Genomic DNA, 13,370 nt, shown 5'->3' on the forward strand with positions numbered 1-13,370 from the left:
GCTATTGAGATAGCACATACACAGGCAATATAGAGAGCACAGATGGGAGCAGCGCATCCACTCACATAGCACTTTTAAGCCTCTTCATTACTAGCACTGAGGTGGGGTTCTGTAGAGCAGGGGTCTCAGACTGGTGCCCTCCAGTTGATGTGAAACTACAAGTCCCATCATGCCTCTGCCTGTGGGAGTCATGCTTGTAACTGTCAGCCTTGCAATGCCTCATGGGACTTGCAGTTTCGCAACAGCTGGAGGGCCGCCAGTTTGAGACCCCTGCTCTAGAGGAAAGAATATCCCTGTATGCAGATGATGCTTTGGTTTACTTGAGGGTTCTGCAGAACTTTTGATTTGTTAATAGAAAGTGTTGACCTGTTTGCTAAGGCCTTATGTTTGTGGGTCAGCTGTAAGATATTAATGGCTTCTATTTTAAGCCTCCTACTACTCCGGCCTGGCGGCCATCTGACACTCATCTTGGTTTAACTGTCTCTTTTGTTCTTTGAACATGGAATCACTCCAATCGCAATAAAACATATGTATATATACTCAACTCTCAACCCCTGATGAAGGTATCAAATATACTGGAAACGCGTCGGGTTTTGGGGTACACCACCTTTCGGAGAGTACATATGTTATTGTGTATTTCGTTTTTTTGTATTGGTGTTCTGTTTTTTTTTCTGTTTTTTGTTTGATTAATTTATGTGATGTGTAGACATCATACGTCTTTTTATCTTTTACCATTTGATTAAAGGATACTTTTTTATACTTCAGAGTTGGTGGTCTTTCAAAGTCCCATTCAGGGGGTATTTCTTTTTGTTCCAGTATTTACTTGTTTGTCATCTTTGCTGTCCATGGAATGCGAAGGAGCCTTCTCCAGCAACATAGCTCAAACACATCAATTTTCCTTCTGTCTAGTTTTTTAATGGTCTAACTTTCACAACTACAGGTAGCTATGGGGACGAATCTGCATTTGGTTACCAGATTAACATATTCGGTTCATGCGCATCATTGCTATACCACCCAGTGCAATACAATGCTTTATTTCTAAACTGCAGTCCCCACTTTAATCGATCTGCTATCCTATAAAACTGAAATTCTGCATGTCAATTGCTTTTTTTGACGAGGGGAGAGGCTAGACTTCTTGCTTTCTGTTTTGATCCTCTTATTCTTACATTTAAGGCCATTTGAGGGTCAGCTAGAAGAAACTGATGGCATTTTCCTATAGGTCCTCCCAAAACTTACCCCTGTTTGGTATGCACACATTTCTGAACAACAAATAGCTTTTAATACTTAGGGATAGTAGTTCATACTGATATTGCTCACCCCCCCCACCACCACCACCACCACCACCACCACCCCTTCCCCCTTAGCTTAAACCCTATTATTAAACAGATGGATACCAAATTATGATTTTCTTAGACTCTAATTGGCAGAATCAACTTGGTTAAAATGATATACAGTACCTATCAAAGTTCCTATGTCTATGTAAAAACTCCTCAGTTTTTCCAATGTACTGACTCCTTATTTTACTCATTCATGGAGCAACTCTCAACCAAGCATCTTGTGAGCAGCATTGTATGCATCCCCCATAAATGGTGGGTTAGCACACTCTAATTTTATAAAGGTCGCTTTTTTACACAGTTGCATAACTTACCTCTAAGGACCATTGCAACTTTCTGTAAAAAGCCCTGTTCAGTTGAAGTATCAGTACTGCTTGGCATAAAGCCCTGATTATCCTTGAACATGATCAAAATGAGGTTTCCTAACATCTCCTATTAAAGTATAATCACAACCTGAAAGTATTATACGGTCCCCTGGACAGAGTCTGGTGGGCCTCTAGGGGTATGAAATATATTTTACAGCTTTTTCAACAGAATATCTTTATGGTAGAACTAATACAACTGACACATAAGAAATGATTTAAATATCTTTTATTAAGGCGTGCATTAGGATTACTTTCTAAAACGCTTTGAAATAGTTCCTCGGAAAATCTACATAGAAACCAAGCAAAGGTTAAAGTGGCGACCTTGTACAAACTATGCAACCATAAGAGTCATTAAGTGATCAGGGGGTGGTTCAGGGCATGATGGTGGATATTTGGTTGTCAGGGAGTGAGTAATTCCTTGTAACTGGTGAAGGAGTCGATTTGTTATTAGCGGTGGAGACATAAATATAACTTTTGGTCTTGGGGAGGAGAAGGGGTGTAGCAGAAAGAGGGGTAGATGAAGGGAGGAAGGAGGTGGGGGCAGGGTTCACAGAAGAAGTCCATCGAGGGACTGAAAGAGGTAGAAATCCAGATAGGTAACCTAATTGGAAGCCACACAGTCAAATATGAAGTGTTGTGTCTTTTAGAGGGGTTAAGTTTATTTAGGCCCGAGTTTGCCACTCAGGGAGGGCAGAGGCCATTGCTGTTAAGCTTGCTATGTGCCATTATATGTCAGTTAGAGTAAATAATGTCCACCACAACCATTTACAAAAGTAGGGAGTTATATTATCATTGCTAATATGGATTAGCTCAACCCATTTCTGCTCTGAAATCAATGCAGATGAACCAGCCACTCACGTCAAGTTTGTATGGTGATTTCCAAAGTCTTCAGGTGGGAAGGCAAGGAGCACTTGTATGTGGTAGGCACATGGTTGTGTGGTGGACAGTATTTTTTTCATTTAGTTTCTGTACTTGTGACCAAAACTGGTTGAATTCATGGGCAGGATCACCATATATGAATCAGTGTTCCCCTGTCTTTGAATCACATCCAACAAGTATTAAGGATGCCTCCTGAGAATTTGTGTAGGAGTGTGCAGTACCATCTATTATAAAGTTTGTACTTTGTTTCTTGTATACTAATGTTGATGGAACCTTTTAAAAGAATAGTGTTCAGTAGATGATTATGACAAGCATTGAGGATTTGGGCTTTCACGATCGATGGACTGAAAAGTGAGAGGGTTGCAGAGAATTTGTGTTCAAGTAGCTCCCAGTCCCTAAGAGTCAAGTGAATGTTCCAGACATTTATTCTAAATAACTGACTGTCCTAGTAATATTTCTGGAGGTCAGGAAGGCCAGTACCTCCTTTGGAATTTTGTAGGGTGGGGTAGTTAATTCTTGAGGTTTTGTTATTCCAAAGAAAAGTGCATAATATCGATGGAAGCAAGGTAAAAAAGGAGCAGGTGGTTCTGTATAACAGCTATAGGAAACCAGTTTGGAACAAATAAAGTATCTAGGAAGGGTGTTCGTTTTAACTATAGCTGTTGTACGGAATCACAAAGTGATTTTTATTCTAGCTTTTCAGGTTTGACTGGAGGAGGAACGATAAGCAGGTAAAGTTGGGCAAGTAGAAGTCACAAAAGTTTGACAGTAGTTAGATTCTTAGGTATTTGATGGAGATTGAGGTCCGCTGAAAGGAGTAGTTCTTCTTTCAGAGTTAGAACTTCAGAGGGAAGGGAAGATAAGGCAAATGATTTAGAGTAGTTCATTCTTAAGTTGGAGATAAAATTCTTCAATTTGGAGACAGAGACATGGGGTTGAGTGAGGGAAAATAAGTCATCGGCCAAGGCAGGCACATTGGGGTGGATTTACCAAAACTGGTGCACACAGAATGTGGTGCAACTCTGCATAGTAACCAATCAGCTTCTAGGTTGTATTATCAAAGTTTAATTGAACAAGGTGAAATTAGAAACTGATTGGTTACTGTGCGCGGCTGCACCAGATTTTGTGTGCACCCGTTTTAGTAAATCTCCCCCACTGTATTCTTTGGTTGGCTTCTGTAATCCATGTATGTTGAACCTGGCTCTTACTATTCACAAGCATTTCTCCCTCCCCTCCATATCCATTTTTATGTGTTCATGTACATACACAGTTGGTTTTCATGTTTACACCAATGTATATTACTCAATAACTGGAAAAAATTGAAAAACTGAACACCAAAAAATATGTGATTGACTGTTGTGTTCTAGATAATAAATATCACTGTTTGTACTACTATATCAAGTAGGGTTGCACCGATACCAATACTAGTATCGGTATCAGTGCCGGTACCAAGCATTTGCACGACTACTTGTAATCGTGCAAATGCTCTGATGTCTAATACGATACCTGGGCAGTCAGGGGATGATCGGTGCAGTGGTGAGGGCCATTACAAGCACCGATCCCCCTGTATAGATTTCAATAAAGCAGCTGACAGCTGCTTCTCCTCCTCTCCCTCTCGCGGATTTCAGCTGCTTTATTGAAATCCATACAGGGAGATCCGTGCTTGTAACGGCCCACACCGCCGCACCGATCATCCCCTGGCTGTCCCCTGTGCCTTCCTCCATTTCCTCCTCCGTGCTCCTAAGGTCCCCCGCCATGTTCTCCTCTGCTCCCCCTCCATGTCCTTCTTCACTCCCCCTCCGTGTCCTCCTCCGCTCCTTCTCCGCTCCCCCTCTGTGTCCTCCTCTACTGCTTCTCCGCTCCTCCTCCACTCCCCCTCTGTGTCCTTCTCCGCTCCCCCTCTGTGTCCTTCTCTGCTCCCCCTCCATGTCCTCCTCCGGTCCCCCTGCCCCAGATCTTTCAGGATGCAGAGAGGAGGAAGGAGCTGGTACATCTGTCATTTAGTCATTAGAGTCAGTGATGTATTTAGACCCTTGATGTCTCACCAAAGCACCCCCCCCAACAGGGTTGATAAAAAAAAATTTAAAAAAAGGAAAAATTATAATAAATATTAAAAAGTAACATTGTAAAAAAGAAAAGAAAGCATTGTAAAAATAACAAAAAATATATAAATTGTGAAAAAATAATTTAAAAAAATTGTAAAACAAAATTGTAAAAAAAACAAAAAAACTACTGACACAGTCCACACCTCATCAGTGCCACCTATCAGTGCCCATCAGTGCTACTGTCACATGACATTAAAAAAAGTATCAGTAATCGGTATCGGCGAGTAAAAAAGTATCGGTACTTGTACTCGGTCTTAAAAAAGTGGTATCTGTGCAACTCTAATTATCAAGTAAATCTAATTTTGTTCAATAGAATATTATTATACTATTTTAACATCACCTTTTGTGCAGCACTTTGTAAATGTAGTAAGGTCATTTTCTCTTAACCATACGGGAACACCATCAGGGACGTAGATTTCAGCCAATTAGACTGACCCTGACTTCAAGGAGAGTTAGCAGATGTGCAGTAATAAACAGCATTTAACCTCTTAGTTTTTTTTCAGTTAATGTTTAACCATTTATATGTTCTGTTTGAGTAACGCAGAGAAGAAATTAGTTCATTTTTAAGATTCCCTGCTTTAATACAAGGAGAGTTATACAAGGAAGTAATTGACAAATTTTCTAGATTTCCTTGCTTAGATATTCAGAAAATGAATGTTTACTCACCTGCTATAAAAAAAAAAAAAAAAAAAAAAAAACACTTATGCATCACTTATGCATCAATCCCATATTTTACACATTCTTGTTGCTAAGTGTACAGTATGTGGATTTGTTGGCTTTTCCAAAGCATCTACTGTACATTGTACCTTACTATTGCTGCTTACCAAAAGTATAAGTTATAATGTGACTGGGTACTTAAAATACTACCAGACAACAAGTAAACTCAGTTCATGAACTACTATTACTGTACTTTACACAAAATTTCAAAACCTTGAAAAAAGTCCAATCAATTTATTTAGATTTTTCTAAAAATCCAATACAGCCAGATATAGCAGGCTTCTCAAAGGGCATTGGGTAGAACTTCAGCCTTTTACCATATGATTCTCTGATGTTCTATTTTCTTTTCATGCTTTAGCATGCATGCATGAGACTGCAGTGTGGGCGAGAGAGCATTACCTAAACCCCTAAACATTCTGACTTGCATACCAGAAACTATAGTTATTTGGGCAACAATACAGCTAGCTGTAGTAGAATGAGAATTGGTGGCATTCAGCAGGCAAGCTGTGCATTCCATTTTTGAATAAACATTTTTATAGTTTGACTGGCGTTTACTTTTCAGCAACCTCTTGAATAAACAGGTCTACACATCACTAGGAGTTTTGATTTTTAAAACAGAAGGTGTGGGTACCTTTTGGGGTGGCTCAGCCCCAAGATGCTGTCTGTTACTAAAATGTTTTGGTGGTTGGCCATTTAATTGGTATGCAGATACCAATTAAATACAGAAATTCATAATGGGTAACACTGTTCGGTTACCCCTATGTTTATAGGACTAGGGGCTGCTAGCTCTATGCCAGTCAACATTTGTGTTTTCATTAACACTCTTTGACGAACCAGGAAAGAAGGCCCAATTTCAAGAACTGGTGATTGGACATCCTTAAAGTTTCTTGCATTGATCCTCTGTGTACCTGGTCTACTGAAAAATTCACCATCAGAGGATTTTGGTGGTAAATTTCATTCCCAAAGCTGTGTGATTGATTTGTGTCTATGTCTGAATTGTAGACATGAAAATTATGAACCAGGTTTGAAACTATTTTAATAGGGTAGGGTCACCCAATTATGCTTTGTATGTGAAAATACCAGCATCCAGGTCTTCATATCTCTGGTTCACTATAGAAGGAAGAAACATGTAGTGATGAGGTTGTCTCTCTGTGCAGCTCATACCACTTGCTGGCCTGTGAGGTGGTAGTGGTGTTCTCTGGAACCTAAAATTATCTTGTAGCTGGAGGTGGAAGAAGGTTAGACACCTGCATGATTATGTTTTCCCTATTATCTATTGACTGGGCTGTCAACACATTTTCTGATTCAACTGCAGCCAGATAGAGACTGTGTCCTCTCATGTCTATGGGCACCTTACGAGCAATAATAACAGGTAGTGTAGATAGCTATATCAGGTCATTGCCATTAATTAGTTGGACCTAATGGAGCACCACCATGTCAGGTATCACTTGCCATGTATTTTACAATGATTCTATTTTTCTCTGTCTCTACAGTGTGTTTTGGGACTATGCCCTAATCGTGCCAATAAGTCAGATAGTCTGTATACATTGCCACCAGCAGCGTAAGTAAAAGTTTCACCCATATATTATATATTTAAAATATTGTAAGTAAGGGAAACACATACTACAGTATATGCAATCTGTGCTGAGTCACTGGTAAGATTATAATGCAGAATGAGCTAATCATTTATATTAGTTCACAAGACCAGCAATGATGTCATGCTGATCTTCTAGCATTAGTACGGTCACTGATCTAAAACAATAATTTATCTTCATTGTACAATGTAATTGAAATCATTTTCAGCATAACAGTCAAGCAACTAGCATTTTTAGAAGGAGACTCACAATGGCAGTCTACATTTAAACCTTCTGACAAGTTTCCTTTACGGAAGCAATAAAAAGAAAGATAATGCGCAAAGTGACTCATCACAGTCAATTAGATTTCTGATTTAACAGTATGGAACAGTCAGAATGATGTAATTTGACTGTTGGTTGCTTTGGGTTAATGCACTTCCTGTTTTGCATTTTCCCTCATTAAATAAATCTGTAAATTGTGTTCCTCTGTATCTGATTGTACATTTACCAAATATGTTAATGTATAGTCTTGTATAACTACTCTTTGACCTTTTTCCACATATAGCAGACAACAAGGGAGTCCTTGTACTGGTCAGCCAGGATGGTATCCAGAGACCTCCACTCCACTTCCCTCCAGGGGGACATCTTCTTGCCTTCCTTTCTTGCCTTGAAAATGGTCTTCTACCTAAAGGACAGCTAGAGCCTCCACTATGGTCACAAAGGGGCAAGGTATGTTAGACAATCTGTGGGCAATTAGTTTCCATGGATAAAAATATTTAAGAAAAGAAACATGGAAGGCATACACATAGCAACCAGTCTTATTTAAACTGTCTCATTTGGGGTGGCAAGGAATACTACGTAGACTGGATTCACCCTTTATACTCAGATCACAAAGCTTGAACACCATCGTAAGGATACTTATCATGACAAATCAAGCTCTTTGTGTTGTGAAAAGGGCACACCATTTATTGCATTATAATGAGCTTTAACATGTATTTTGCATGCTCTAGCCTGAGAACATAAATGAGAATAATCCCAGTCTACTGGTCATATGACATACCATTATAAAACACATTACATATGCATTTTAAAGGAAAAGTGCAGGAATATAAAAAAATAAACATGGGGGCGTGGCTAGCCGGCGCTGTACATGGACGCCTGAATCCACAGCCCTTCAGCAAGGGAGAACACCGGAATCCACAAGACCTGACAGAGACAACGGAACCGGCCCAAAATCATTCCACAGCTTCCCCAGGTGCCGACCGACAATGTCCCGCAAGCGGATTGGCGATCACGGCATCAGAAAGCTCACCTCCTTCATGTTCCCTCAGGACAAGGTCAGTGTGATCCAAGATGGCGCTGGCGGCCTGAAGGAGCCGAGGGAGGCTTAGAAAGACCTCCCGGACGCCATCCACTCAGAAATGGGCACAGCTCCATTGCCCTCATCCCCCGCACAGGACCCAGGCTCTGACCCCCTTACCTCCAGCCCAGCCAAAACTCGGATGCGGATGGATTCACTGCATCTGCAGTCACCTCCGGATAGGATGGCAGCCCAGGCCCAGGCCTTCACTCCATTTATATCCAACCAGGCCCTGCATAACTCTATGGCATCCTTCCCCACCTCTGGGCTTCCAGTTATTGACACTACTCTCAAAGAGATGCTCATATCTCTGCAAACCTCTCTGATGACTGATCTGACAACCTTATTCACAAAAATCTCCACAGACATGCATTCTATGGATAATAGAATCTCTACCATAGAGCATGGCATGACAGAATGCTCAACTAAATGACATAATTGATGCAGTGGATGAAATTAAAGGGGAACAAGACTGGGTCAGGGCCAAGCTGGCTGATTTGGAAGACTGTTCGCGACGCAATAACGTCAAACTGAGAGGGGTCCCTGAGACGGTTTTCCCCGGGAGATCTTCCTAAATACGCCAAAGATCTCATACACACTATCCTACCCGATGCGGCTCCCAGAGACATCATCATTGATAGAATTCATAGGATTGCAAAGCCCTCACACCTAGCAGCGTCAGTCCCAAGAGACGTTCTCATGAGAGTTCATTTTTTCCACATTAAAGAACAGATGATGTCAGAAGCCAGGTCCAAAGGTCCTCTACCCAGACCATACGACGGAATCCAGATTTTTCCTGATCTATCCAAATATACGCTACAACTGAGGAGAAAGCTGAACCCCATAACCAAAGGCCTTTTTAACCATAAAATTCAGTATAAGTGGCGCTATCCCGCGACTTTACTCATCGCAAAGAATGGCACCACCCATGTTGTCAGCGACCTAATGAAAGGAATGCGTCTACTCCATGATTGGGGCATCATTCTTGAACCCCCCGGTGGAAGGAATCTCACCTTTACCGCAACGTACAGCGCATCACAGGCGTACCAACCAGGGCTCAAAAATACACCAACCTCAAATAAACACCTGAATCTTTTGGGTCACAACCACTACAAAAAATAAACATAATACTTACCTACCTGCTGCATCATCAGTCCAATGCTGCAAGCTGACCCCCACTGGCTATAAGCCCGAGAACTTAGCAATCACGTGACTGTTGATTGCTCAGTTCTTGGCTGGCTCCTGGTTTCAGCTGCATACTGAGTGGCTGAGCCAGCTGCCTGTAAGGCATCTAGGTGAATCTTGACATTATTGTCGGGATCCATCCAAAGTCTGGAGTGGGTCTGTGAGATCAGGCTGAAGGCCGCAGTCGGCTGATTCTGGGTCACAGGAGAATACAAGTAAGTGCACTCCTGTGACCCACATGAGAAGTATGGCTAAAAGAACTTTTACTTTTTTTTTTACTTTTTACTTTTTCTTTTACTTTTACATACTTCTCTGTTAAAATGCTTCCATTAATTTTTGTTGACTAAACAGTTTAGGCAGGCTGTTTTTTCCATACTGCACCGCACTGGAGCACAGAGATATGAACTAGATATGATTAGTGTGTTAGTGTGGTGTTCTTGCAGTAGCTGATTAAGGCTCATTGCACATGGGGCCGTTTAGGTGCAGTGCATCTCTTCGAGCCTTTGTCCCTGAATGCAAAGGTCCCTTAAACATGGGTATCACTCGATGCACCGTTCAGCCCCATCCAGCCAAAGCCATGACACAGACTTGAAGGCAGGTTGCAGGCAGTGTGGCTTGATGCACCCATCCCTGTCAGGAACACTAAAAATCCAGGAGAGACGCATTGCACCTAGACAACCCCATGTGCAAGGGGCCTAAGTGTATGTATAACCAAAGCATTTTTTCAGTACAAAAAGATTAGTATTCATTTCACTTTATTTCTCGCTGTCTGTGTCCTATTGGGGAGATTTCCTGTCCTTGAGACATAAGTGTGTGATTGAGGGGAAATCTCTTCAAAGTGATGGGAATTCCCTTTAAGACAGTTGTCAAGGTAATAGGGCTTCACATTGGAAGTTTTACCCTTACCTCTTGTTTTAGGTGACAACTATAACATTTTGGATTCCCCAGTTCGTTATATCTCAGTGACAATGATCCCCAGGACAGTTACAGTTAATCAAGCAAGGATACAGTCAACAATAGCAACTTGAAAGGGGTCCTAATGCTTTGCATCTCTACCCCAAAAGGATTTGGCTGTACATACACTTTAAAGGAGAAGTAAGGCCAAAACGGCTAGAGCCCTTTGTTAACTGATGCTACTCAGCCGTTCCAGACTCTGGCGAGTCTGAGAGACTGAGCCAGCCTCTCCCACCCCCTCCAAAGCCCCACACTCCAGTGAGTGCTGGAGGGGCAGAGCAGAGAGCTGGTGACTGACAGAACTGAGCGATCAACGGTATCAACAGTATTTGATCGCTCAGTTGTTGGAATTAGTAGCATCAGGGGACAGATGGTTTGGATTGATACTGTATCCACCTAGGTTAGTATAATTTTTTTTTTTTTTTTTAAATACTAAATTCTCTTTTAAATCTGCTAGAAACCACTTTGGATGTGGCCTAATATTTTAACCTTTTTGTTGTAGGGAAAGGTATTTCCAAAACTGAGAAAAAGAAACAACTCTAATAAGTCAGTAGATTTTGATGACAGTTTTGTAGAAGAGTTAACTGTAGACTATGTCTTCAGAATTATCTACGCTGGACATAGACATGACAACAGTAAGTTTGTTTATGGTACTTAGTTGTTGTATTTGTACACACAAGACAGTCATACATGCCTTTCTTCTTTACTAGGGATCTAAAACTTGTAACATTTGGATTCACTCCCATACATTAGCTACACCCCCCAAACAAGATGTGTTAATATACATAATTATAGCTTTCTAGGCAACCTCTGCTGAGAAGTGTGTGCACTGCAGACTAATAGTCTTCGGATTTAGCCCTGATGAAGGGAAAGTGCCATAGCTCCCGAAACATGTTGGCATTTCTACTTTACCTTAATGAAAGCTTATTTGGAATTTTTTTTTCTTTTTTTTACCTTTGATCTGGCACTGTTGTTGTATTTCTTCCTTTGTGGACTTTCACTCCGAGTCCTTCAGATAGGGGTAACCTGTTTAATGAGAGCAGCCTCACCAGAGCTAATGAGCTTCATAGAATGGACCAATTTTCCACAACTTTTCGTAAGATGATAATGAAAGATCCAGTGCCTATTTTTTAACTTCTTTTTTTTATTTTCACAATAGGTTTTATTGAGGAAGGATAGTTACACACTTTCTAGTAACGTCAGAGAACAGATAGAAAGCATTGTGTGATAGCTTCAATAAATCTTTATTATAAAATATGTCTTGTACTCACGCTTGGAAAAAAAACACATGTAACATAAAACTATTCAAGGAGAGACCCACTGTATCCATTGGATACAAAAGTGTCCGACTCTTGAATCCTTCCAGCAACAAATGATCACTGCCTAAAGTGGAATTCCAGCTAAAAATCTAAATCTACCCTTGTTTAGTATGTGTTACAACCAAAACTTTTATAGTGTGAATTACCTTAATTGCTGATTGTCTAGATTAGAAACAACAGTCTAATCTAGACAATTGGCAGTTTCCTGAGCTTTACCTTGGTGTGCCTCTGCAGCCAAATGTGGCTGCTCACAGGCACTTCCTTAGACATGTGTGCAATCCCTACAGCACAGCTCCGATTATCTCTGCTCCCCGTCCCGCCAGGCCTCGCCTGGCGCACAGCCACCATCAGCTGGCTAGGTGCATCACGCCATTAGGAGCCAGTAGGCATGCCCAACAGCCGCTCTGCATAAATAAAAAGATGGGCTCTGTAGTCACATGACAGAAGCAAAAAAAGAAGTAACATCTTTGTACAATTTTAACTGTAATGCTGTAACATTATTGGGGTATAGGATTGCAGAAAGGTAAATAAAAGCAATCCTTTCCTTCCACTTTAAAGCATGCATTCATGCACTTTGAGGGTGGACCCTCTTCTTCAGAGCTACCTGACCAGCACACTCTTTGCCTTTACATACCCTTAAGGGTAACTCCACTTTCTTGGTTAAAAAAAACAAATAAAGAAAAATTAATATAGCGTATACAATTGCAACACAAGTCATATTGTAATTGAATGTTATTAAAAATTACCTTTCCTTTTTAATCTGCAGCTCTATAATTTTCTGAAAATGCAATGCAATATGGCTACCTGGAGGTGTTCTGTACACAGAATGTGTACAGAACGCCCCCCAGAAACATAATTTCCTGATTGTGTGATTGGCTCACCAAATGTCATTTTTGGTGAGATACTCCCAATAGGAAATCATGTCCAAAGGCATGCAGGCCCAGCAGATTTCCTCATTAGAACCCTGCAGGTGCCACAGCTGATTGATAATTATGAAACCACTCCCATTAGATTCACTTTCCCACATGGATACAGACAAACACACAGGGATTTCTTCAGAATAACAAAAAGTAGGAATCTGCAACAAAGTTTGGAAAAATCCTTGCAATGCACATAGATCACCCAGAGGGGAATGTTTTTTTCTCAACAAAAGTGGAGTTACGCTTTAATCTCGGTCCTACAAACACCCAGAGATCCTCCCTGCTAATTAGTTACACATGTATAAATATTGCATCATGTTTGCACCCAGGGCCAGTTATCTGTCGCTAATCACATGTGATGATGTCCATTTACATGCAAACAGCTGTAGTGCCTGGTAGCCTGTTATTGATTTGTACAGGCTTCCTGGCCGTGGCTGATCACAAATACCTGTGATCCCAGCCAGACATGTACACTGATTCTTGACAGTGCACAATCTTGATTGGCCTTTTGAAAGAGGCTTAATCATAAATCACTGGTTTTGAAACTGAGGGGCTTACATTTTTTAGAAACTCAACACAGATTTACATGACTTTTACTGTGGCTGTTCAATTAAGCCCAACCCTAATTTTATTTTGGTTTGGATAAAGCTGGGAGAGG

At 41.0% G+C, this 13,370-nt stretch overlaps 1 protein-coding gene across 2 annotated transcripts in view; it reads left to right on the forward strand.

Moving 5' to 3' along the window:
• The window catches only part of SGSM2 (small G protein signaling modulator 2), a 528,702-nt gene that overhangs the window by 434,713 nt on the left and 80,619 nt on the right, over positions 1 to 13,370 (forward strand). For both annotated transcript variants that reach the window (XM_073616693.1, XM_073616694.1), the window contains exons 9-11: positions 6,894 to 6,961; positions 7,540 to 7,703; positions 10,976 to 11,108. In XM_073616693.1, coding sequence (XP_073472794.1) covers positions 6,894 to 6,961; positions 7,540 to 7,703; positions 10,976 to 11,108 — 365 coding nt within the window. The remainder of the gene's footprint in view (positions 1 to 6,893; positions 6,962 to 7,539; positions 7,704 to 10,975; positions 11,109 to 13,370) is intronic.

The sequence above is a fragment of the Aquarana catesbeiana genome, linkage group LG02 (assembly GCF_042186555.1).
Source record: "Aquarana catesbeiana isolate 2022-GZ linkage group LG02, ASM4218655v1, whole genome shotgun sequence".
Lineage (NCBI taxonomy): Eukaryota > Metazoa > Chordata > Amphibia > Anura > Ranidae > Aquarana > Aquarana catesbeiana.